We start from the raw sequence: 27,377 nt of genomic DNA on the forward strand, positions 1-27,377 counted from the left end.
ACACCAAATTTGGCATAAAAATAGGAAAAATTCAGTTCTTTCCAGTCATCTTGATTAAAACAATATTGCACCTCTGGGATAGGCACCAAAATTTTTTTTTAAAGAAGCCTGATTATATGCAAACTGCATTTACTGTTATATTTATATTTTTTGTATTCTCTAAACTTGGCACTTTGACCTCTTATTCTGACACAACAACAAGAGGAATCATTATTATCATTTTTTGTTCAAACAGGAACTTCTTTTGCAAAGCATGGAATTTTTATTTATTTTGCAAACGTTTTGGTGCAGATGGTAAAGAAGGGAAATTACTCTGTAATTATTGCTAGGGGACTTAATTTATCACAAGTGAGTCTTGAAGGCCTTGCCTCTCTTGTTGGCTAATGAATTTGCCATTGTGTCTGAAGCCGTTACTGGCCTACAAACGCAGCTGAACAGTTTATTTCGTGCAGCTTCTGCGCTACGTATAAAAGTGAACATGGATAAAAGTGATATTTTTGTATTTTGAAAGGGGGGTTACTTATCTGTCAGAGAAAGATGGATTTATACTGGAGTATCTGTTCCTGTAGTTAATGCATAAAACTGAGTTTTGTGGCAGCATGTGGTGACTTAGCCAGTAGAACCAAAAACGCCCTATTATATATTCTACAGAAATTATACACGTTGAAAAGTAGTTCCATGAATACTCTTTAGTTATTTGATTCACAAATTCTACCCATGTTACAATATGGTGCTGAGATATGGGGTTTAGATAATACAGAATTTCTTTGTGAAAAAGTACATTTGCCCTCAAGAGATTTTTTGGAGAGATGATTTTGTATATGGAAACAGGTACCCTATTCATATTAATTCATGTACAAGATTACCTCACAAATCATATCGAACTTTGTTCGATCTGGATGCGCGTGACAAAAGAAACTGGGTTTCAGACATCCGCTGTAAATGGTATATGTTTGGATGTGGTTACGTTTGGTCAAACCAAGGCGTAGAGAGTATTGCCGAATTTCTTAGGCTAGTTAGAGTATTTAAAGAAAGGTTAGTTGTAAGCAGAGGGTAGGAATAGGATTTTTATTTTAATAATTGCATGGAATTTAATGTTTACAGAACTTTCCGAACTGTACCACATGTCAAAGTGTATTTACTTTCAAAACATAAATCAACACTTAAAGTAAAAAATGGCAAGATTCAGACTTGGTATACCTCAAATTGCAGTACATAATTACCATTACAGAACACATAACGCAGCTGACCTGTTGTGCAGACTTTGCAGCAAGGAGGAAGAAAATGAAATACTTTTCGTCCAAAGTTGTCCTGACCTGCATGCTTTAAGAACAAAGTATATATCAACTAAAATCTATACATTTCCCTGTCAGCTTAGATTAACATTACTCGTGGCTTGCATGACCTCGCATTATTTGTTGTTTTTGTTATATGATCATGTGTATGCACCCCTCCATGAGGGGCAGTAGCATACATATACTTAAATAAATCCTGTGTGTGTGTGTGTGTGTGTGTGTGTGTGTGTGTGTGTGTGTGTCACGATTGTTAGTAATGTCCCCCTGTTCGAAGTCTTCATTATTGAATGGACATTAAAAGCATTGCCAATGCACTCTCTCTCCCTCTGTCTCTCTGTCTCCCTCCAACTCTCTCTCTGTCTCTGTCTCTGCCTCTCTCTCTCTCTCTGTCTGTGTCTATGTCTCTGCTTATGTCATCCACTAAGGAACACCTTAATAAACAGCTAGCAATTTACTTGCATAAAGCCCTAAAGATTAGAAATACAGTATGCAGTGGAGTGTGCGCTAGTTTTCCGCTTTTTTAATATATTTTTTTTATTCTGTGTAAATAAAACTAAATGCAGATAATGACTGTTTTTCTTATTTTCAGGTTACAACTGTGTTATGTTACAGATCTGAATATATTACCTCTGTAATGTTTGCTTACACCGCCCCTTCATGAGGGGCCATGGCCTGTACTGAATAAAACATCCGTATCCGTCTCTCTCTCTCTCTCTCTCTCTCTCCCCAAAACCTTAGAAAAGAGAACAGACCGGTGTGTCCTCTTTTGCTTACAAGACTCCGTTGACAGGTCTGGCCCGCGTGCTTGTCAAAGTGTGTGAACATCGGAGCATAACAGGAAACAGGTCCGCAAACATTGAATTAAAGGGTTATTTTTTTCAGTTTGGGCAGACTGATGTTGGGTGTGGCTGTGTACACGGGTTAGTCAAGGACTGAGGTTAGGGTCGAGAGAGAGTAATGCCACTGAAAGAGTGCGGAGATTAAAAACAAGGAATTAAATAATAATAATAATAATCATAATAATTATAATCATTCTCATCATAGTCATAAATAATCATATAACTGAAAGAAGAGAGGTGGTCCATAACCAGAGCAGAAAACTGTCCTGCAAGTAACTGAATAATGTTGACGATTAACCAGAACTGAGGCGGCGGAGGGTAGGAGCGGGGGCAAGTTGGGGGGGTGGGGGGGAAAGAAGTGACCTTTTTAAAGGGAGTAAAATTCTGTTTCGAGGATTTTCCTCATGAGTCAAGTTTTGGTGTCAGACCTGGTAAAGAATATAGCTGGCTGAGGACTGCAGGGAGATTACGGCGGGCATGTTTGGATTTGAGCAACAGAGGCAGCTTTGGGACCCGCGCTGTACATTGAAGAGATAACAGTGAAAAACCAGGTCGACACTTGACAAAAACGATAACGCCCGGCCACCGCTAACACATTAAGTCAGACAGGTTTTTATGTGTGATGGTGACTGTCGGCAGCTTTTCACCTGTGCTGGTGCAGTGAAGGTTTCCTGTGTTTGTGTTGTGCTCATGTTATTTTCGGGTGGAGATTCAAAGTGGCGACGTGAGTATGTGTTAGGTTATAATGGCTGTGAATCTGCACTTACAACGGTGTCTTTTGTTTGTGTAAACGTGCTCCATGGTGATTTTTTTTTCAGCCGGAGAATATGGACGCTTCAGTGCCCATTTTCCTGATTGTATTGATAGCATACATGAAGTGCAAGTGATCTGAGAGAGTTCTCGTGATATAATCGGCTCAGATCAAATCCATGCGTGCACAGTCAGCCCATGAATAGCCTTTTTTTTTCTTTTCTTTTTTTGTAAACAGGCTGGTTGAATCAGGTGGAGTGCTGTTAGCGGGAGAAAACCTCAGGGACCTGAAAGTGGGGAGAAGTACTGTTTGGTATTGAGACGTTCAAACAGAATTATCGGATCACATTCGCGCTTGGAATGGTGACGGGGTTTGGTGGACGAGGGATAAAATGGGAGGAGTATTTCCGATATCTCAGGGCAACACACACACCTGCAGGACTTCTTCTGAGTCGATCCGAGGGTTTACATCGGAAATCAGGATATATGGACATGATTATAGGTCCCGTCGCCCATGGCCAGAGATCGGATGTGATCGTCATGAGACTATTTATTCCTGTCTCCAACATCTCGCTCACACGTCGATTGGCCAGGGGACACACAAAATTAACTTCTTGCCTTGTTAACCCCTTTATGTTTGCACACAGGCATAGGAATGAATTGAGCTAAAAAATAAACATAGAATTTTTTTTTTAATCCTGCTTGTTGAAGATCCTGGAATGCCACATTCTGTCAGAAAGGTTCCGAAAAGAAGTCACAAAATGGTGTTGGTTTATCGAACGGAAAGTGACAACGGAAATAAGTCACAAAATGGTGTTGGTTTATCGAACGGAAAGTGACAACGGAAATAAGTCTATGGAAGCTGCATTGGAAAATGATTCGCATATATCCAGCAGACACTGTGAATGAAATGGGACATGCCCATAACATTCTTTCTGCAAAGATTGAACACTTTATTGAAGTGGGAACACTTCCTTCTTTTTTTGAATGTCCTACAATACCACCGGTATGAAAATTAGTTTTAGAGAAAGTCCATGAAAAATATGGAATTCTAAAAGTCACTTTGAAAACAGCGTTGCTCTTTATTTGTTTATTCTTTTTTATGAGCATTTGTTTTCTGTCGCCAAAAACAATATTAAGCGTTTGACAGTTGTAACAAAAACGTGGATTTGAACATTTCAGCGCGGTGCTCATAAAAATAGGAAACCTACACATTAGAACTTGACCTAGCACTAAACAGTCTGTCGTTGGAGATAAGAAATAAGATAAAGGTGCGTGTGGTGGGGTGGGAGGTGGGGGAAAATACCGTAAGGACTTTACCAGTTCAGTTGCGTAACGCGTTCCAACTTTGATAGGCAACAATGTGTGAACAATAAATTTGTGTTAAATCAGTTGAAGTGTCTTGACTGGCGCCTTGGGCAAGCGTTTTGTGTAGGTCAACTTGCATTAACACAGAGTTTGCTCAGTGCGTTGTGCACATGTTGCAATCGAAATGATGAAGTTCGAAACTTTGTCAACATGAGCTACTCCCTTGTTTCAACAACAACAACAAAAATCTCATTTTCTCTGTCTCTGACCCTCTTTCTCTGTCTGTCTGTCTGTCTGTCTGTCTGTCTCTCTCTCTCTCTCTCTCTCTCTCTCTCTCTCTATATATATATATATATATATATATATATATAATATATATATATATATATGTGTGTGTGTGTGTGTGCATACACGCGCGAGCGTGCGCGCGCGCGTGTGTGTGTGTGTGAAATCAGAATCTGGATCATTTTTCTTGTAACGTTCCTATCAAGCTGGGGAACTCGTGCAAGGGATGAAATGAAAGAAGAAATCCTTGCCCCACTGGCACCCCCCGCCGCCCCCCTCTTCATACTGACTTCTCTCACTACGCTTTGCTTCACGAACCACGTCCAATGCTGTTTCAGCCCGTGTCACCCTTCACTCAAGTGTAATGATGTGTAAAGATAATACTGACGTAGGCAGCAGAGTGGGTGCAAGAAATAATGCTGAGTCCAATGGTACTGGTATAGCACTTTGTTCCCAATTCTCCGGGGTGAAAATCACATGGGCGTCGTCTTTACCTCACCTCACCCTCACCTCAGGCCCATAACTACAAAGTAGCCGTTGGGGGAAGCCTGAGGACCGCAGACGCAACCTCCCTTCTCCATCTGTCTCTGTCGGCAGCCTCTGGCAGCAGCTCACGTGTGTGGAGTCCGGTCCATTGTTTGATGTTCTCATGCCAGTTCTTCCGCTGTCTTCCTCTTCTTCTCCCGCCCTCGATGGTGCCTTGCATGATTGTTTTGGACAAGCTGGTGTGTCGAGTGTTGTGTCCAAACCATATCAGCTTGCGTCTGTTCACAGTTGAAAGGAGAGGTTCCTGAGGTCCAGCAAGGTTCTTAATTCCGCTCTGTACATATTCATTGGTCCTGTGCTCGATCCAGGGAATTTGAAGGAGCTTTCTCGTCGTCTTTAATCACTCACAAATCTGGGCTGACCGCTGGACTAACACCTCACCACCCCTCACCATATTTGTCCCAAGCTGATTAGAACATGTTAATAGACAAAAATGCTACGCTGGCACAGCCTGCCATGACAAGGTTACGCCCCGACATCTCACCCTGAATTGGCTTTCTTTCATGATGGTTGGACTGGATCGTTCATGGACTCTCGCTCTGGATAGTTTCGTATTTTGTGTGTGTGTGTGTGTGTGTGTGTGTGTGTGTGTGTGTGTGTGTGTGTGTGTGCTGTAAACCCAGTCGTGACGACCCAGAAACAGCTGGAGGCAAGACACCAAGCTGGAGCTGAAGAGACGGGGGATCAAATGGACAGAAGCAGAAAGGACAGCCAGGAGTCGAGACGAGGGAGGAGGGTAGAAGAGTCGCCGATGGCCTCTGCTCCTTTAGGACCAAAGGGCATGATAGGGAACGAGCGATGACGTAGCGTTCCTAAAAAAGCGGAGCGATGTCCGCCATGATGGTAATACAGTGATAAGAGGTCGGCGTTTCTGGTCCTTCCCTTTCGTTTCTGGTGTCAGTCCAATTTATTATTTGAGCATGGAAGAACTCAGGGTGAAGGACAATATAACGTCAGTCACTAGGACACAAAGGCTAGTTCGAGCGCGTTATTTGGTTTTGATCCAAGCGATTCAAAGGAATGAGAATGAGTCGGATTCCATCGTGATCGTGTATTCGGCGTGAGCGCTTACACATTTGAGCAGTCAAAGTGCTTCACTGAAAGTCAAGAAGCGCACATGTGGTATACCGACAGCTGGGTACAGGATCTACGATAACACAGTCAGGGCAAACGTAAGACAAAGAATGAAATCAGATTCCTCATTCCTGCTTCAGTTTCCTCCGATTGTCACTTGTCCCTTCAGCAACCACTGTGTCCGAGACTCCCTCTGAGTTTCTTTGTGTGCTGCATTTAAGACTTACATGATCACTGGTGGGGATTGTACTTGGATGACTTACTATTATCTAAATCATGTAAAATAATAAATATTGTTGTTTTTTTGTTTGTTTGTTTTATTTGATGTTGTTTTTTGTTTTTATTTTTCTGATTCAAAAGTAAGTCAGTAAATGACCATGACAGCTAGGGAGGAAAATGCTGCATTGAAAGATAATTTTGCTCTTGTTTTCTTGTATTGTCACATGTACACATGTGTGCACGTGTGAGCATATCCATTATTGTGTCAGTCAGTCTGTATGTGTGTGTGTGTGTGTGTGTGTGTGTGTGTGTGTATGTGTGTGTGTGTGTGTATGTGTGTGTGTGTGTTGCAATTCTCAGCTGTCACTGTTCCATGTCATCACAAACATGACTGATAATAGCATGGACATTGGAATAATTCTGTCTGTGATTAAAGCAATGACGATGATGACAATAGAAACTGATTAATCTTATGTATTTGCGTGTTTTCTGTGTGTGTCTGTGCATATTATGTGCATAAAACCATTATTTTGCCCTTATGCAATTGATCTGTTTACTTTTGTCTGCTTGATCTATTAATCTGGCAGATTTTATCTCCCACATATATATAAAAACACTGTATATTTGAATTTATGACACATTCTTAACATATTTTCACAATGGTATTTTTTTTAAATAACCATTTTGACAATGTATTCAACCATCCACAATTATTCATTCATTGCAACTGATAACATAATGAATAGTATTCTATTTAAGACTCTCTCAGCATGTAAACGTCTGTTACTATTAGCAGTGGTCTTGTTGCTTTTTACTGGATCAAACGTAAAGTGTGCTGTTACTTCACTCCTTATGAGAACAAGTCTAAAGGCATAGCTCTTGTTTTGTACACTACAACATGTGCTTCATGATTTCACAAATAATGTTTGTCGTCAGTTCATTACAAATTTGACCATACAACACTGAGCTACTTTCTTTCATCTGTAACTGTTCTCTCAAGTTTCTGTTTTCATATATGCTTGTTTATTTCTTCCCTCATCCCATCAGTTTCTGAATGTTCTGGCAGTCTGTTCTTGCATCCTCAAGAGAGTAAGCTGCTGATACACTATCTTTTTCCATTTCTGGTTCAACATCATGGGCCTCAGGCTCTTGTTCCACTTATTCATTTCTTATTTCAGGTCACTTGCATATTGCTTGTATGATTTCTGTCCACTTGTGTGTGCATGTGTGTGTTGCATGTTTTTCATCAGCATGGTTGTAACTCTCATGGTTGAAACGGAATAAGTATTTTTGAAAATTACAAATTGTATGTGTCTCACACCATGGCGAAGTATGTCTAAAAAAAATTAATTCAAATGGTTTACATCTGTGTGTGTTGGGGGCGGTGGGGGGAGGGTTTTTTCTTTTTATTCAGTGTGTGGTTTATTGCATGTTGCTGTCTGTATTGAGATACAAAGAGACAAGTCAGACAGACAGAGGAATTCTCATCTGATTTAATCATATTTTGAGTTTGTTAAACTGCCTGTTTCCTGAGCTGATTTAACAAATTTCCATTCATTTTTATTGTGGAATTTTAAAAATCAGATATAAAATATTTTGACTACTGGACTTTTGGTATTTTAAGAAATCAAACATATATACATATATATATATATATATATAGAGAGAGAGAGAGAGAGAGAGAGAGAGAGATGAACCCATTTATTTCCAAGGAGAGGGGGGGGAGATTTGATCTGAAAATCATTTATTCTAGTTCAAAATTCACACACAGAGACACAAACACACATGTACACACACACACACACACACACACACACACACACACACACACACACACACACACACACACACAAATATGATATTGCACAAAAATCCTGTCAAGCAGGATGGTTTTTGCTGCTGATCAAGAATCCGACCAGCAGATGTGGTGTGTCATTCACATGGATTTGCCCAGACGCCGTGCAACGTCTTAAAGTAATCAGAATTGATGGCAAGGTGTTACTGGTTTGAATTCAGTTACGTCTCCATGAGAATCGAACAGAAAATGACATTAGTGACATACACTTATACGGCGCGGAAATTCCTGCACACAGTACTCATCGGCCACCACGACTCTCACACAAAACACACACAGAGGAAAATGTATATCTCGTTATATACCTCCCTGACAGTGTCTTGAACCCTGCTTGGGTCCTGGAGGACAATTAAACTGCCATCTCACTCTTCCTGGGCGTCGTTTTTTTATTTGAACGGGTGTGCAAGCCCGTTCGTCCCCCCCCCCACCCCACCAACCACACTCCTCCACACCCCGCCCCTCCCATGCTCAACTCCGGAGAGGTGTGACAGAACAGGACGCGGTTTGATTAGTGCACACTCATCCTCTGTCTCCTGTGTTGTCGAGCTACGGAGGGAGGTGTCGTGTAGGCGGAAAGGTAGGTGGAAAGAGCACGCACGCACGCACACACGCACGCACACACACACGCACGCACGCACGCGCGCACACACACTCGCGCATGTGAGGGTGTGTGCAAACTTGAAAGGAGCCTCAGGCACAAAAACTTAATTGTAAAGAAGCTGTTGGAAGAGTTTCATTCCCACATCATTTTTCAATTCTTCCAACATGCCAAGAGTTGTTGCAATCTACAAGACATCAGCGAACTCATAGCTCTGAAAGCATCGACAACGATTACGATCGCGGACGCGCGAGTTTGTTTACACGTTGCGTATTACCAGAATGGTGAACAATCCCACAATCCATTGCGCGTGACGTCATTCGCTCGTTCCCTATTAAACACACTCGTGCTGCACGGACATGTCCGAGGATGTGTGCCTTCTGCACTGTCTGTTGTGGCGTTGGTTCTGAGCGAACGTTTCATGTGTGACTGCCGCCTTCCTTTGTTCGTTTCTTGCAGAGTGAAGTGTTTGCACTCTGTAAGTCACCATCTTCTTTGTGACCATCATCATCATTATAATCATCATCACCACCACCACCACCGCCGCTGCCATCATCATCATCATCACTGCCGCCACCATTACCATCATCATCACTATCATCATCTTCATGGCGGACTGTGGCTTTTTATATCGAGTCTGCATTGGAAGGAAATTATTTACTTTTTGTTCCTCATACACTAGATCCTGAGGGTGGTCTTGGTGTTTGTCTTCTGGGTGAGATGTTCAATGAAGATCCCATTTCCAGCATGAATATAGCGCACGCAAAATAACCCAAGGCAATAAGATAGTTGTCCTTTATATTTTTATAAAGAGGGAAGGGGTGGGGAAAGGCGGGGTAGGGGTGGGGAAAGGCGGGTGAGGGGTGGGGAAAGGCGGGGTAGGGGTGGGGAAAGGCGGGGTAGGGGTGGGGAAAGGCGGGGGAGGGGTGGGGAAAGGCGGGGTAGGGGTGGGGACATCGCGGCTTTGATGATACTCCCGTCCGGAATCACTGAGAAAACTGTTGTGATGAAAAATCCTGTCAACACAAGGAAGGGTAGACAATGAGCAATCAGCTTCATCTTCATCAACATAACTGTCATTACCATTACCATCGTCAATATTGTCATCAAGATTGTCATTATTCTTGCCTTTTTTTTCTTCTTCTTCTTTTTTTTTTCCTTTTTGGGGTGGGGGTGGTGGGGGGGTAATTTACCCTTTAAGGTTAACAACTATTCGTATTTCATCATCATCATCATCATCATCATCACCATTGTCATGACAAATCTTAATTATGACTGTCATAATTTCTATAAGTATCCCTTTTTGTGTTGTAAATGGGTTTCTCGGAAATGTTGTTTCTAACGTAATCTGCAAAACGTACAGCAGTGTTCTTTGGCATGGCAGGGTTGACAGCATATTGACATTCATTGAATCTCGGCCACTGTGATCCCTTGGTTGGTCTTGATATACTGACCGAGGGATCGGTCAGCGACAGAAGCCTACATAGATCACTGCATGTGAGATGTTTCGGGACCCATTCGGCTTCCACTTAGAACTGAGTGTGTTCGGGGCTCAGTTAGGAAGACTGGGACCACCCAGTTGAGTCACATCTGTTTCACGGACGTGTCTTTGCGATTGGTGCTGACACGAGCGTACATCTCGGCGAGTGTCTGCAATCCTCGGTACAGGCTGGCGCTAGGATTAAAAAAAAAATATATGCCTTTTTATATCTTTTTGTGGCATAGTACTTACATCCCTGACATGCAGTCTTAAGCCTAAACGTCATTCCTTAGCGTCGTAGTCATCAACATCAATACTTATGAATGCAATAGAGAAAATCGAAGTATTCCAGAATCTGTGACTGTTCAAGAGAGGGTACGAAAGATGGGACGATAAGCAAGAAGAATGAGAATGATTAACATGTTGCTGATAGTGATAACTTTAAAAAAAAAAAATATTTAAAAAAAAGAAATTGAATGAAGAAGATAAGGGTGGGTGTGTTACGCTAGGGGGGAAAGGAGAGAGAGAGAGAGAGAGAGGTGGCGGCTGTGAGGGAGACTCACCGCTGTTTGCTGCGAGTGAAGGTGTCAAAGGTCACAAACATTGGCGGCTTGCTGCAGAGGGACAGTACAGTGTGGTTTGAAGTGGCAGGCCTCCATTGAAGCAGTTCACCGACAGTGTGATTGAACCCCCACCCCGCCCCCTACCTTTCCTCCCCCCACGGTAGGAAGGCTGCTGGTCTAGTCTAGGGCGATGGGAGGGGTGAGGTGGGGGTCGGGGGGGGGGGGAAGTGTCGTTGTTTTTTGTTTTTTTGTTTGTTTTGTTTAATTTTTGTTGGTGGTTGTTGTTGTGGTGATTGTTTGAGTGTTGCGGGGCCGGGGGCAGCTCGGGGTCGTGGTGGAAGGTGAAAAAAAGGGGATGTTTGTGAGGAGTGGAGTGAGTCAGAGTGTGTGTGTGTGTGTGTGTGTGTGTGTGTGTGTGTAAATGTGTGTGTGTGTGAAAGAATGCGTAGGTGCGAGTGTGTGTTTGTGGTAAAGGTGTATGTGTGTGTGTGTCGGTGTGTGTGAGTCCAGATTAGTTATTTTAAATAATGATATTTTGCTCTTTGTTAGTGCCCTCAATACTCCGAAAATGGGCTGAAAGGAATATAAACATTGTGTTTATCGTGTGTTGTTTTGGTTGGTTGATTGTTTTTTCCCCCCCTCTGTGTGTATGAGAGAGTTGGGGGGCAGGGGGGGGTGGGGGTGGGGGGGCGTCCGTTTGGTTTACTTTTGTTTAGAAATTCATTCAATTCGTTCAGTTACATTCAGTTTTGAAATGCGGATTTTTCTTTCCGTTCCTTTTTTTTTCTTTTTTCTTTTTTTCCCCTGCGGTTTTCTACCCTTTCGTTTCTTGGACAGTTAAGTTTTGTTTTTTTATACGAGTTTCTTTTCTTCCTTCCTCCCCATACCGCTATTTTCTCTTCGTTTTTTGGTTTCATCTCTTCTGTTTCTTTCTTCTGGTCGCTCTATAGACGTGTTTGGCTTAGGCCTGTGAGAGTGTAGACTCGAATACATCGTTGCAAGTATTGTCCCACCCTTTTGTCCATTGAAGCCACGTCTATGCAACGCTTGCCAACGCTGACACGAAGGTGGATCTGAATAAATATCGCTGGTGAACCTGTGCAAGAGCCATTTCTATTTAAATTAAAGCGGTTTGATATCGCGAGCGCGTGTGCAGCCATTAAGACGCGCGCGCGCACACACACACACACACACACACACACATACGCGCGCGCACGCGTCTGTCTTGGGAAAAAGGGTGTCAGTATTCGCGAGCGATATTTTATCATTGTACAACCCAAAAAAAAGTAGTACGGTGAGATAGGGAGACTGTGTTTGATGAATGTCGTTTGAGGATTGCCAGTTGAGTGATGGCTGTTTGGGCTTGTACACGAACTTAATCCTGGCCTGAAACTCGGACTACTTTTTGTGAGAAAATAAACAAACAAACAAACCAAAACACGCAGGTGAACATGAATAGACATGATAACACTGAAGTGGTAATGCAAGCGGAAAGGCGCTCTGCAGTATGCCTGGCGTTGACAGAATTATATACGAAAAAAAAAAAAATCACTTTTGTTACGCATATATGCATTCACCGGTTCAGACAGAAAAAAAAAGTGGCGATTCACTGAAGCGACGCAAGATTCCTGGAGAGACCAGCCGGAGTTTCATACAGAAATCCGTCATTAACATGAATGGTAAAGTTTAGCACAGTTCATTGTACTGAGTACAATCCAGCGCAATGCGACACAGTGTTCCACAGTACTGATGGCGTGTCGTACCAGTGGCGCATCAGTAGCATGATTTGATGCAGCAGAACAGTCATGAACTATATTGTCAACTGAACATCAATGAGCAGTCTGTCATCAGACCTTCAAGAAACAGCAATAGATCGAAACTTGAATGCTTCATACAAATGAATCAATAGGTTTCCCACCTGCACATACACACGCATGCGCACATGGAAACGTGCCCCCCCCCCCCCCGCCCCCTCCCCATAGATAGATAGATAGATAGATAAAAACAACAGTAGTCTGTCCATGTCTTTAAAACTTGCAATTAAAGTTTAGCAAATTGTTGTTGTTGTTTTTTGTTTTTTTCAGGCTTGGGCAGAGAGTTTGCGATTTAAGGATAATTACTTCTGAATAGATGTCGAAAGGGTGAACATAATTATGATCAGTTGTAGAATATGCCCGCTTAAAGTTAAACCCAGCTTGATGTTCCCCTGTTATATTATCTTGTTCTATATACTCCTGAAGTCCTCTTTTAATAGTACTGAACATTTTACAGCTGATATTTGATAATGTATCTATAATTATTCGTATGATCTACATACCTTTTTATATACAGATGGAGAGTAACACACTCAAGCCACATTTCAGGGAAAATGCCCATATCAAACAAAGAATTTTAACATTTTACGAAGAAGTCAACGATTTGTTCACAAGGAGCTTTTAAAAAAAATCCAGTAATCACATTAGGGCCCATAGCTTTACGCACCCCCCCCCCTGCCCCCGCCACCCCACCTCCCCCCCTTCCCCCCACCCGCCCCCCCACCCCCACCCCCACCCCGCTTTATTCATTTTTTTTTTCCATGTGCAAACAGAACTTCTTTGCGGGAAATTGGACAGTTCATGATTTCCCAAATCTGGTAACAGGTCCGTCGCAGTCACACAACTCTTGATCAAGTCATGCTATAAAACGTAACCATTCTTCGGTGAAAATATTTTTCGGGTGCTTCTTTTTGGGAAAAATATTGTTTATATTTTCCTTAATTCTTTTTAGCTATTGACAGAATGCATTTGAGTATCTTGGAGATTCCTATCAAACATCTTTTTCTTTCTGACAAGTGTGTTTTTGTATTCCCGTCTAGCTTTCACATTGTGTTGTCATCATTATCTAAAGGTCGACGACATTTTTCTGAAACATCTGTGTACTTTCCATCTACTGAGACGAGAGAGAGAGAGAGAACGTTGAAGCTCTGGTGACATAGCAGGTACAAATCAGAACAAAAATGGTGCAAAACAAATAAAATGGAACAGAATGGAAAAACATAATCAAAGTAAACTAAACTACCAAGGGATAAGCGGTACTTTGGTACTTTGTCATTCGCTTAAAAAGTCCATGTGGCAGGCGGGTACTGTGCCTTCTTCCCCCTCCACTCCCCCCCCCTCCCCCCCGCACCCCTCCCGCCCCGTCGTTCGTCTCCAAGGTTTGAACAGTACACTGGAAACAAAGTACATATAATCCGTATAATAGTTATTTAAAGTCTTAACTCCCGAGAGCAAGGTTTCGGTTGCGCCCCTTTTCTCTGCATTCAAATTTTGTATTACGTGTAGCTGACACATTTTGTACTTTCCAAAGTCAATTCAGGTCTAGATTGGAAGCTGCTAGGCAAATCTCGCTCTCTGCCATAAATGAAGCCAAACCGTAGCTTTATTAGGCTTTTATTTTGAATAAACCTTCACCGACGTCACAGTGTCAGACTCTGGTGAGAAACTGGCTTGATTCAAATCGCCCGCCATTTATAGTCCGGTTCAGGCTTTAAGCATGTGACATCGACACACATCATATCAATACGAACACATAACAAAGCACATATAAAACATATAATGATTATTTAAGCATGTAACACCGAAACACGTCATATCAATCCGAACACATCATAAAAATGCATTGTCGAAATTAACCATCCAGATGTAGCCCTTCCTTTTTGTCTATGCCTTGTTTCCCCCTCACAGAACCCATGCTAAGTTTTTAATTGATTAATGAGAATTTGAACCCATAGTAGACGTTTTACGTATATTTACTGCCTCGGATACATATTTTTTATAGTGAGAGTATCATATCTTCATTTTCCGTCATCAGTATGCCGAACAAATCTTATCTCTGCTCTGGAGCTGTATTGAAAAGGGTACAGATCGTATCTTTTGCAGTTAGATATGAAATGGCTTTCATCTTCTGGGCTTTCGCCACACATTCGGTAAGGGGATGTTGCTACGTCAGAATCGAACCATCTGTTGGCATTCAGTCCAAGTGCTCTCAATATGAGCCTCGCATATCAGATTCTATGATATATTTTTCTGTTTGAAAAACTGATTTAAATGAATAGAACCATTTATTCTCATCATTGCTCTCTATTTCTCCGTGCCAGTTTTGTTTGTAACATGTTATAAGTCCATCTTTAAATTCAGATACGAAGTCGCTCTCGTGCCCTACTCCTTGGTACATCCAGACCAGACCGAATCCATGTTCCGTTAGTGTTTTCTTGCCGTAAAACGAGAGAGAGAGAGAGAGAGAGAGAATTGAACGTCACTCTCCCATACCAATACCTGTCCCCACGCTCAGAAACACCGCCACCGCACGTTCTGAACTGACGCCTTCGTGATAAAAAGGGTGCATTGAGTGAAAGGACTGGCAGTAAAAGGAGAATAACAAGGGTGCACTGAAAGGACAGACATTCAGAAGCCACACTCCGTGGCTGGTCCAGGTTGACGCTTTATGGCCGGTGTACGAACTAACAGCGGGGCTATTTCTGGCCAGTTTCCGCCACCAGCATCCCCGTCTACCTCGATCTCCCGTTCCCATCCCCGAACACGGACATGTATGTGCATGCAAGCACATACACACGCGCGCACACGCACACACACACACACACACACACACACACACACAGAAGGAAGGCACTGGAGACGTTGCTGAATCATGTTTGAGGGCGAGCAATGGCTGCAGTGGATCTCTAACTGGAAAGGACAGGACAGGACGGTACAGGCGGGTGGGTGTGTGGGGTAAGATGGGGATGGGTTGAATGGGATATGTCTTGATTCATTCAGTTATAGATAATTGCTTTGCTTCTTTCAAAGCTGAAGAGAATTCAAACCATGGCTGTTTGTTCCAATGAAAAGGTTATAATTATTCCATCCGTAATCCAGAACACCTAACATTTATGTCAGCCTTTGACTTCAAAAAGTGTTCATAGTTTGTAGAAAATTCTTCTCGAGTTGGTTCGCTGTCTTGAAGTTAAACAGATACACAACTTCTTTATCTCTCTCTCTCTCTCTCTCTCTCTCTCTCTCTCTCTCTCTCTCTCTCTCTCTCTCTAGTAGGCCCTACACATTTTGAGTTACACTGGTCGTGTTTGGGTTCTATGTGACACTCTCTGTGTCTGTCTGTCTGTCTCTCTCCTTCCCGTTCTTTCGTTTTGATCATATATGATGATATTTCATGAAGATGTATTGTCGCATTGGTCGTGAAATACAGCTTACCGTTTGTTTTTCGATAATCCCCCTCATCCCCACATCCAATCAGTAATCGACCAAAGTTCTTGTGCTTGAATAGTTTTGTGAGTGAAAGAAATAGACTAATTTGCGAGCGAAACGGCGAGGCTATCAATCACGTCATTGTGCGAAGCTGTTTGTGCAGTATTGGGTTGCTGCTGCGGAGTAATTAAGTGCTAGGCCATCGATCTGTTACACAGCGCCCACCACACACACCTTGCGCCACCGCTGCTGCCATCGATGTTCCAGTCTGGATCGGATTACCATCTACTCGAAAACTTTCGGTGCACCACCTCCGTCTGCACTTCATCTGCAAATGTGGTTTGTTTGAGGGGTGGGGGGTATGTCCGGGGGCCGGGGTTAGAGGGAAGGTTCCACATACATGTTTGTACCCATGCCTGTATTTGGATAGCCTGTAAAAAACGATCCTTATGTCAAATGGCTCCCCGACAATATGGCGCAACAAGCTGTCGCTGTAGGCATGCATGGTCGGTCAACATCAACAGACATTGTTTACACACACCAAAAACAAAAAAATAAACAAACAAACAAACAAAAATCACACGTATGCAAGCCAGTTCAACGGACAAATGTCCGTGCTAACGCGCGTGCTGGTCAGCTCATAAAGCACACACACACACACACACACACACACACACACACTCACATACGAGAGAGAGAGAGAGAGAGACACACACACACACACACACACTCACATACGCACACACACACACACACACACACACACACATACACACACACACACACACACACACACACACACACACACACACACACATAGCTCATTCAACGGACAAATGTCCGTGCTAACGCGCGTGCTGGTCAGCTGATAAAGTGCGCGCACACACACACACACACACACACACACATGAAGCAACTTCACGTGTGATCCAAAAGGAACACATTTGCGCCTCGAAACCTACTTCCGTGCGTGAACCTGTGGTGTGGTTCGTGACGTGCAGAACAAGAGAAATAAAAGAGACAAGGTGGCAAACATGATGGTACCGCGGACAGCAGTCTTATTAAAACTGACCACACGACACCTCCTCATTTACCACTCATGCAGATGGCAAGACTGGAGCTGAGCTTGATCCGTGATGCATTGAGGGATATGCACGACCTACACGTGCGAAGTTGGCAATAAACATCGTGACGCGTGGTGACTGATGACAAAGCGTTGTTCTCGTGACGGAGAGCTGGGTTGGGCCACGATTTCTCGCACTCCCACGATTTTTCTCAATAGCGAAAAATCGTACAGGGCATCCCCACAATTCTCTCACAATGTGTGAAAAAGCGTGGGCAGTCCCCGTTACTTTAATCAAAAATATTTTCTTTGTCATCGGAATTGGGTTCTTATCTTTTCCCAACGTAAATCTGAGAGAAAGTGAGAGAAGAAATTAGAAATGGGGGGTGGGGGAGGGCGGAGGGGGGGTGGGGGGTGCGACGACAACAACGATTATGATGACAGTGGCGTTAGTGAAGAAATCAACAGACGGTGGAGGTGATGGCACAGTACTGATTAAAAAAAAAAAAGATGTGTGAATGTATGTGTATGTTAGTGAGTGTGTGTGTGTGTAGGAAGGAAGGAATTTTTGTTTAATGTCCCGTCACACATATCGGTGATTGAAGACATATGTGTGTGTGTGTGTGTGTTCGTGTATGACTCTGTGTGTGTGTGTGTGTGTGTGTTTCCTTTTGTTTGTTTACTTGGCTGGTTGATTTGTTCTTCTTTCACTCTTTATTTAAAATAACATTTTCTGTTTTCAGAATAATAGTTTCATGCCCTTGGTGTCTTCTATGAAACTGAGAATCTATTTTCAGTGCAGTCTTGCACGCGAAAGGATGCTGACACAAACAGATAAACAAATAAGCAAGCATGAAATGAAGAAGTTAAATAAATGTGAGAGAAAAGGTTGCATCACTACAAACATCAACACTATTTTGTCCAGTTTTCACGCTCTCTACGTGAGGTTACGTAAAACATTATGAAACTTTTTCTATCACATTGATTTTATGTAAAAAGTTTAATCATTTTCGTGTTATTCCTAACATAACTTGGGGAAGAATCGAATCAAATCTTATTATATTATATTATATTATATTATATTATATTATATTATATTATATCATATTATATTATATTATATTTCTGTTCGAGTTGTACACATTGCCTTCATTTCGTTGTTTGCCAGTGATTCCGATGTGGAATTTGAGGTCGATTTATTGCAGTGATTCATCTTATGTGAAATAAAATAAATAGATGTGTTTTAGTGTCGTTACTGTTGATGTCTTCGCTAACGTACTGTCACTGTGATCGTCGTTGTCGTCGCCCCCTTTTTCTTTTTTCTCTTTTCTTTTCCTGTCATTTTTCTCTTAAGATTTGCATCGGGAGGAGACAATAAACCAACTCCGATGATAAAGGAAACATGTTTGATCAAATATAAGTGGGGGTTCCAAGGCTTTCTCACACATTGTGAAGGGGAACGACCGACCACACATTCTCGCAATCTGCGATAAATTGTGGGCTTACAAGGGATTTGCGCGACACTGACGTGAGGAATTGGCGATGAGCATCACGCCTGATGACCGATGACAGATTATGCACTTCCAAAGTTTGGCGACTGACGCTTTTGGTATTTGACGTAATATGGGTGAAAGTTTGACGTATTATGGGTAACAGGAGGGGGTGGGGGACAAGAGAGTGCGGAAGATAGATGAGCAAGGTGGTGAATGGAATCCGGTGTGTGAAGAGGGATGGGGTGGTAGGAAGCGAGAGGTAGGGGGTGCGGGGAGGATACAACATGTTATGGCATTTGGACCCTGTGATGTATTGAACAGATCAGTTGGTGAGTTCCCACCTCCGGTCTTATCTCTCTCACCCCCTCCCCTCTTTAGTCGCGGCGTTTGTGTGTGTGTGTGTGTGTGAGTGTGATGGGGGTGGAGATGCTTTCACGCATGTAGGGTTAGTGGGCAAAAGCGATACAGTATTGTACATAATGAAAATCTGAATTACTTCATCAACTGCATCTCGTATGCTATGTATAAAAGACCAAGTTGAAAATAAAGCAAACAGTACAAAAGAAATAAGTATAAATAAAGGACAACACACATATTTTTTGTTTTGTTTTGTTTTGTGGGTCATGATGAAATATATTTACAATGCTATATTTGTTTTAGAATTTACTGAGAGTAATCAAATAAAGTTCATAACTTAGTCGAGCCTTACTCAGTTTCATTTTATTCACACTCAGGCTGGATCTTATGCCTGCACATGTCAAACAGCGAATTTCTGTTCCTTGGTATGGACAGTAAACGAGTCCTGAGTCCAAATGTCGTTATTTATTGTTCCAGACGTAACCCGAATAATCCGCAGTGACGTAGGCCTGCGATGCAAGAAAGCGGATTATGACAACACGTCGTTCCGATGACGTAAGGATGACCATCAAGAAGCAGCCTTCCCACTTTTCCACAGTTCAAGGACGTCTTTACTACAGAAGTACAAAGATGGAGGATCTTTGTCCACAGCACAAAAAGTTGGATTGCATGTTGGTCCAGTAAGTAAACCCATAGAGTTGGAATACAGCTAAGCAGGTCGAGAACAAAGTCCCGGATTTCATTCCGCGAAAAGGGGATCTGGAAACCAAGATGGGTTTGACACGCATGTGCACGATGCTACGCTACAAGTCAGTGTGCCGGATGGGAGCCATGACCTACGTGTTGTTCGTTCTGGCGCTCTTGGCTGGCTGGACCTCCATCCACAATCTGACCTCACGCGAAATGGTGAAGGTGGGTTGATTTTTTTTTTTAATTTATAGATAATAATAAATTAATGATAATAATAATGATAATTTTAAAAAGGTTCATATCAGCGTCACCATCACACCACTCTATCCCTGCCTCTTTCCCCAGTTTCTCTTCGCTATCTGTCAGTCCAAAGAAATATGAACCTGATGAAGGTTATTTATATAGACCAAATTTCGTTTGATTTTGCTTTTTGTTCTGTGACAACTCACTTCACTTTATGCATGCGCGCGCATGCACGTGTGTGTGTGTGTGTGTGTGTTTAATCAGTAGATCTTGGACATAGCCCTTTAGATCTGAGCGGCAATAGCGTTACGACAGCTCGGATCAAGAGAACGTTTCAGATTTCTACAAACTATGCTCTACTCGACAGGTGTTGTGTCTGTGATATACAGCTTTTTCCGTTTTTGTTTGTTTCCTTTCAAAAAGAAAAAAAAAACTTGAAAAGAAAAGGTCAAAAGAACAAATAGTCAATTTGTCAATCAAACAGCAACACACACACACACACACACACACACACACACACACACACACACACACACACAAACAAACAAACAAACAAACACGCGCGCGCGCCAAACACTGAAACAAAAACCTCAGAACTTCCAAACTAGATTATGGAACCCACGAGTCAACTAGTTCTTCAATGGAAAAAAAATTTTAACAAAAAAAAGAAAAAAAAAACCAAAGCACACACACACACACACACACACACACACACACACACACACACACACAAACGAACGAGAAACCATTAATCAAATAACAAACGGGGAAAAAAATATTAGAAAGAACTGAAAAAAATCAGTATATGTGTGCGTGTTTTGTGCAGGTACGTAGGAACGGTGCAGATTCGTCGCACCATGTTCACGTGAGAAACGAGGACATCCTGCACAACTATGACGACATTTTGGTGGTCAAAAGCCAGCGCAACAAGAACGTGGAGCCTCCGGTGTACGAACACAAGGCCTACCCCTCCAACCATAGCCACCCGGTCAAAGCGATGCCGCGTGTGGCCGACCCCCAGTTGGTGGTGGCTGCTCAAGGGCGGAGTTCGTCATGTTCGGTTGTGAGACAGGTGAGTGCTGTGGGTTGGGCTTTTGTTTGTTTGTTGTTGGTGGTGGTTCTCAAGGCCTGACTAAGCGCGTTGGGTTACGCTGCTGGTCAGGCATCTGCTTGGCAGATGTGGTGTAGCGTATATGGATTTGTCCGAACGCAGTGACGCCTCCTTGAGCTACTGAAACTGAAACTGGTGGTGGTGGTTCCTTCGTGCTTTCAGGGTTCGTGGACAGGTCTGTTTCTCTTTATGAATGTCTCTGTCTCTGTCCATGTATGTATCTGTTTCTGTGTATATATATATAATATATTATATAATATAATAATTTTACTGTCTTCTTGTCTCTATCTCTCTCTCGCTCTTATTCATTGGTTGTGTGTGTGTGTGTGTGTGTTGTCGTGTGAGTGACCTGTTTGGTTATTATGTTTGTTGTCTGTTGTGTTTTGTGTTGATGTTGTGTTGTTTTTGGTTTTCTTTTTTCTTTGGTTCACTGTATTTGGTTTTGTGTATCAGTTTTTCTCTCATGTGAGCATATGATTTTTGGGGTTGTTTTTATGCTGATTTTATGATATGTTTTTTTGTTTTTTGTTTGTTTTTCTTTCTTTCTCTTTTTCTTTTCTTTATTTTATCTCAGGGCTGGGTGAAAAAAAGCGTATTGATCGCTTATCTCATCTTGTTTCTCTCTCTCTCTCCCTCTCTCTCTCTCTCACTCTCCGTGTGCCTCTGCCCCCCACCCCCCTCCTCTCTCTCTCTCTCACTCTCCGTGTGCCTCTGCCCCCCACCCTCCTCTCTCTCTCTCTCCCTCTCTCTCTCTCTCTCGGATTGCTTTACATTTTTCTCCCAATCCACCATTTCTTTCTTCGTTTTTGTTTTCCAGTCTTGCAGTTAATCGGTCACCCATGTCCACACAGGTGGAGTTTTTCGGACAGCGGCTAACGCTGGATGGAGACCCTCTGTGCGCGTGGCTGGCCAAACCCGTGTTCCTGGCCGACGACCACTTTGTCCTGTACGACAACATGATGGCGCTGCTCTATGACGTCACCGTGGACCCAGCATGCCTCGAGGCGGGCGCCAAGGGCGGGGAGAAGATGGAGGAGGTGTGGGGCCAGAGCGAGGAGGCGGAGTACCTGAAACTGAAGGCAAGGAAACGGGCCTGGGGTCTGTTTGGGTCAGTCTTTCGAAAAGAGGCTGGGTGTATGGTGGTAGTGTGTAAGTGGTGTGGTGGCCCAGGGGGGAAACGCGTCCTCATAAGAAGCGAGAGAAACTCAGTGCATGGGATGGAATCCCACAGTCGGCAGTATTTTCTCCCCATCCACTAGAGCTTGTCTCAGCTGGTGATCTGAACGCTAGTCGTTCGGATGAGACAATTAACGGAGGTCCCGTTTGTAGCATGCACTTAAAGCATGTAAAAGAACAACGACAAGAGAGGGGCTGTCCTTGGCAAAATTGTGTAGAAAAATCCACTTTGATAGGAAGACAAATACACTTGCCGGCAGAAAAAAAAAGAAGATAGAAATATATATACAGTCGTCCATGCTCAAGTCGACCTCGCTTAAGTTGACTCATCGGGTAAGTCGACACATTTCTTTGACCCTGGCCAGCAGCCATTGTACGCGCGCGCGCACGTGTGTGTCTCTTTTTGTACACCATGTCTGAAACATGGTCCTGAAAAGCCCTTATGAAGCCCTTATAAAGGTTTGAAGACGCTATATAATAGTGTTAATATTATGATTATTGTTATTATTATTAGTAGTAGTTTATTATTATTAATACCGATAAATGTAAATATTATGATTATTGTTATTATTAGTAGTAGTTTATCATTATTGATAACAATAAGTGATAAATATTCATTTCGGATGGTGAACAAAAATATGATTTGGACCGATATATGCAGTTTGTTTCTGTTTGTATGCTTGTTTATGTATGATTTTCATGGGTTAACAAAAAAACACACAAAAAAAACCCAATAATCGGTAAATACTGTTGATTGTAAAATGACCAGGAATCACACGTGAGCCAAGAAGGCTTTGCTTCTGTCTACTTTGATTATGTATTGAAACAGGCATTCTTTGTCAACAGAAGAAAACGATTATTATAAAAGCATCAAACATAAAAACCTGTTCTTATTATAAAGATATAATAAAGATAAATAACGAAAGAGAGACAGATGGAGAAGCAAATATAAACTTCCTGGAAAAAAAAAATCCTGACGTGTTTTTTTGGCCTGTTTTGTTTTTGAAATAGGAGGGTTTCTTTACACTGAAGTGCGTGACAAAGCCAGCCGCCGAGTTTGGTCCCAAAGACCACCTGAGCCATTGGATCAGCGCTGTCCGCTGCGCCATGAATGACACGAAGACGTTGACGACGAACAGAGTGGGAGGCCTGACCATCGCCATCCAGCGGTACGAATACGTCAACCTGTACCACACCATGACCGACTTCTACAACGCCTTCCTGGCCATGCTTATGTTCAACCAGCACCCAGACGACGTGACCATCCTGTGGGTGGACGCTCACCCCCAGGGCGGGCTGGACTCCACCTGGGAGACCCTGTTCGGCAAGGTGGTGCGGGCTGGAGTCCTCTCTTCCCCGACCAGGTTCTCGGCCCTGGCCTGGGCGGCCATGGGCTACAACAGCCCGCTGAACCATCACTCCAGACCGTCCGTGCACTACCTGGAGGAGTTCCGACACTTCTTCCTCAGCCGGCACGGCCTGGACGGCGCCCGCAAGGCCAACTGCTCCTCCCTCAACTGGCTGTTCATCTGGCGCAGGGACTACGCCGCTCACCCGCGGAACAAGGGCGGCCGCATCAGCAGGAAGATCGACAACGAGGACGAGCTGCTGGCGGCAGTGCGGGGAGCGGCGGGCCCGGCGGACCAGGTGCTGGGTGTGCAGCTGGACGCCCTGCCTATGCAGGCCCAGCTGCACCACATCGCCCGCACGGACGTGTTGCTGGGCATGCACGGGGCCGGCCTGTCCCACACCCTCTTCCTGCCGCCTCACGGGGGTCTGCTGGAGTTCTACCCCACCTACTGGCCCCAGGCCAACCGGCACTTCAGGGCCATGGCCACCTGGAGGGGGCTGCACTACCAGACGTGGCAGAACACTAACAACAACAACGAGAAGCCCAACCAGAGGACCTATATTCCACCGCAGGTGGCTGTCAAAATGGTGAAGGAGATGAGAAAGAGCATCTGCGGACGGTGATCACATGTACGGTTACACGACTAACAGAAAGGAGGGTGTAACGAAAACAGACTGTGGGTGTGTGTCTTTGTGCTACTGGGTTATCTCGGCAGACGAGATTTGATTGCGGTTGCAAACTAAAGGATAAAAATAGAATGTGGGTCACCCAGTATACAACTAGACTGAGCTTGGATTTTTTTTTTTTTTTTTTTTTTTCTGTGTTCAGTTACGACTGTATTGGAATGAAGTGACTGATACAGAGGGGGGAGAAGGGAAATAGAGAGCTGGTGGAGTATAGGTGAGAGAATGGGGCGGTGGAGAATGTGTGCGTGTGTAACCCAATTCGTCAAGTATTTATGACAATTGTGTAATAATATTTCCACATTCATTTAATGAATATTGATTTTTTTTTTTTCATCCAAGCCTTACCTTGTACGAAAAATGTCGAGTTTTTCACCCTCGCCTTTCCGGTGCTTGCGAAAAACATGCACAGAATGTTCAGCAATATCAGGCTTGAACAAAGAAATGGAAAACCGGTCAACAACTATGCAAACTTCATTGACACGTTCAAAATGGTAACAGAATAATCGGAGTAGCATAGAACTATGAGAGAATAAAAAAAAGTTTTCTGTATAAAGTATATGACAGTGTGTGCATGACTTAAGATTTGATACAACACGTATTCAAATGTTTCCAGGAGCACCAGAACTAGTACAAACAGTGTTCGAATTGCGCAGATTGTTTCCTCTGTTATCATTGTGGTGTCTTGTCCTGTGCTTTTGCTGGCTTACTTACAGGATGACATTGTTCAATATACCCAAGTGACCTCGACAGTGTCTTTCGTGAAAAAAACCACGTTTTTTCCCTTCATATCACAACTTGGGTTGCCGTATTTTCAATTATTTGGTGACGCTAGTGATTAGAACCTCAAATGATGGAGATGGAAATGGCGTTTGGCTTTTTCGCCACTTCTTGAGAAAACCAGAAATGGGCCATAGAGTATAAATACCAATGTGCGAAATGACCCCTGGAGTATAAATACCAATATGCGAAATGACCCCTGGAGTATAAATACCAATGTGCAACCAAGAAGAGAAGTTAACCTTGTTAACACTATCTCTGTTACTCATTGCATGTTCCACATGCCCACAATGGTGCGTGCTCTACTTTTGACTATATGTTGGATGTGCGTGTGTCGTCGCTTGTGTGGTTAACAACAAATCGATGTTTTTATGTGTTACATAATGAAAGTGAGTTACACCTGCCTGATTATTGACAGCCCACTGAGAGAAAACAGAACAAAGTATAAATATGCAACCTGGTATTGATATAACCTCTCCTGTTTTACGTTGTTCACATCACACCTTTTAAAACGAAATTAATATAATACGTCCATCGAAGAGATCTAGTGGAGGCGGGAGAGACAAGAGAAAGTATTAATACTAATGCATAATCAAATGTCCCAGATCACAAGGAAAACAATTGTGCATATTAACCAGAAATGATTATTTGAAAGAACAAAACAACACAGAAATCAATGGGAAAGAGAAAGCGAGACATTCCGACTTAAAGCTGAAGCCTCCCACACATAAAGTATGTGTATAGTCAGAGCGGAAACTGGATGGCCCCTCTGTAATGCATGAGGAAAGAGAAAGCAGACGGCAGAACTACCTAACACGTTTGGAAGTCTTTCCTTTTACCGTTGGCTGACATCTCAGCCGATCACGAACGCGAAATGAAGAAAAGGTGAGACCCCTTGAGCATTTTGGTCTGTGTATCAAACACAACCCAGAAATGATCAGGTTAGTGGTTGGATCTGCATCTGTGTGTCGGATGCTGGTAAAATACGTTTTTCTTCGAGTGGGCATGCTCATGTCTGACCCTTTTACCCTGCCATTGATTTAGTGTCTTCCACAAACCGCGTTCTGGGATAGGTGCATGCAGGGAATATTCGTGTTTCCATAACCACCGGACAGTGACATTAATTTACAGGATCTCAAACTTGCGCATTTGATGTTTTGCTGCAGCAAGGAAAGAGGAAGGAGGGCTAGGTCACTGGCAGGCCTACGTGCACGTTGACTGGGTGTGTGTTCCACTTTGTGCTTATCTCCATGAGCTAACTGATCTTCTGTAGTCCCCGCGCGCGCGCGTGCGTGTGTGAGTGTATGTTCGATTACATGTTTGTAAAACTATTACAGAGACGGATGACAGCGCCTTTGTTTGGACGATAGGATTTGTGGAGGTGGAGGGGAGGGGGAATGTCAGTCGACATTCCTGCAAACATCTTTCAACGTTTCATGAAGCGAACTCATGAACAAAACATATCAGCGATTTTCGCTTTCTTTCAGTGTTATTTTGTCTGTACGTTTGTTCGTACGTTTTCATTTGTTTAATTGGATGCAAATGACTGATGATTTGTTGCAAATGACCAGTCGAAGTGCCTTTTTGTTTGATGAAGGTTGCCAGAGTCCACTCTTGTTCTTAGTTATTTCCCACTTATCACACACACACACACACACACACACACACACACACACACACACACACACACAACCAAAACAAACCGCACGAAGCCATGCGCGCGTGCGTGCACGTACACACGCACAAAAACAGACAGACATTTGAGTATTTGCATACACATACTGATGCAGCTATGTACAGGCTAGGGGTGTTGGGCAATTGTTGTCGCTAATATTGTTATTATTTTTGTTCTTCAATATAGTTTTCCTCCAGATTTTGTTATTATTATTTTTGTTCATCAATATCGTTTTCCTCCACCTTGTTCGGCCCTTTTTACCACTATTTCGCCGTCCTTTTCTTCTGCTGAAAATCTAAGATGTTTCTTGACCAGACCAGTGATCCCTTATTGACATCTTCATTTTCATCATCATTACTATCAATCCCCCATACCAACATTAGCTGAGTTGCATTGGCACTAGCAGTATGGGAATGGTAACATGGAGGAGACCTTATGTGTAATGATGGCCATGATTTTTGTTTTCTTCTGGAAGGGCATATTTTTATTATTCAGTTCCTATCCAACAAAACCATTCCATCCTTTCCCATTTCCACCCTGAAGCAATCAGTGACTAATTACACTTGTGTACTCCCAAGGTTTTCGAAGGTGAACCTGTGATATGACAATGATTCACAAGTTAGGCGCAGATTTCTCATGTTCCTGGTGGTTTCTTACAAATTTGTTCAGGTGTATCATTGAAATTCCACGGCTGATCTCGTGC

At 43.0% G+C, this 27,377-nt stretch overlaps 1 protein-coding gene across 5 annotated transcripts in view; it reads left to right on the top strand.

Moving 5' to 3' along the window:
• LOC143284473 (uncharacterized) overlaps window positions 1-26,701 on the top strand; it is a 51,138-nt gene extending 24,437 nt beyond the window's left edge. For 3 of the 5 annotated variants that reach the window (XM_076591136.1, XM_076591139.1, XM_076591137.1), the window contains 4 exons: window positions 19,443-19,877; window positions 20,725-20,970; window positions 21,861-22,088; window positions 23,197-26,701. In XM_076591136.1, coding sequence (XP_076447251.1) covers window positions 19,737-19,877; window positions 20,725-20,970; window positions 21,861-22,088; window positions 23,197-24,159 — 1,578 coding nt within the window. In that variant the 5' untranslated portion in view covers window positions 19,443-19,736 and the 3' untranslated portion in view covers window positions 24,160-26,701. Of the gene's footprint in view, window positions 1-2,482; window positions 2,859-16,295; window positions 16,392-19,442; window positions 19,878-20,724; window positions 20,971-21,860; window positions 22,089-23,196 lie in introns of those variants that run through there. The other 2 variants (XM_076591138.1, XM_076591140.1) reach the window with 2 other exon arrangements.
• The last annotated feature ends 676 nt before the right edge of the window (window positions 26,702-27,377 follow it).

The sequence above is a fragment of the Babylonia areolata genome, chromosome 8 (genome assembly GCF_041734735.1).
Source record: "Babylonia areolata isolate BAREFJ2019XMU chromosome 8, ASM4173473v1, whole genome shotgun sequence".
Classification (NCBI taxonomy): domain Eukaryota; kingdom Metazoa; phylum Mollusca; class Gastropoda; order Neogastropoda; family Buccinidae; genus Babylonia; species Babylonia areolata.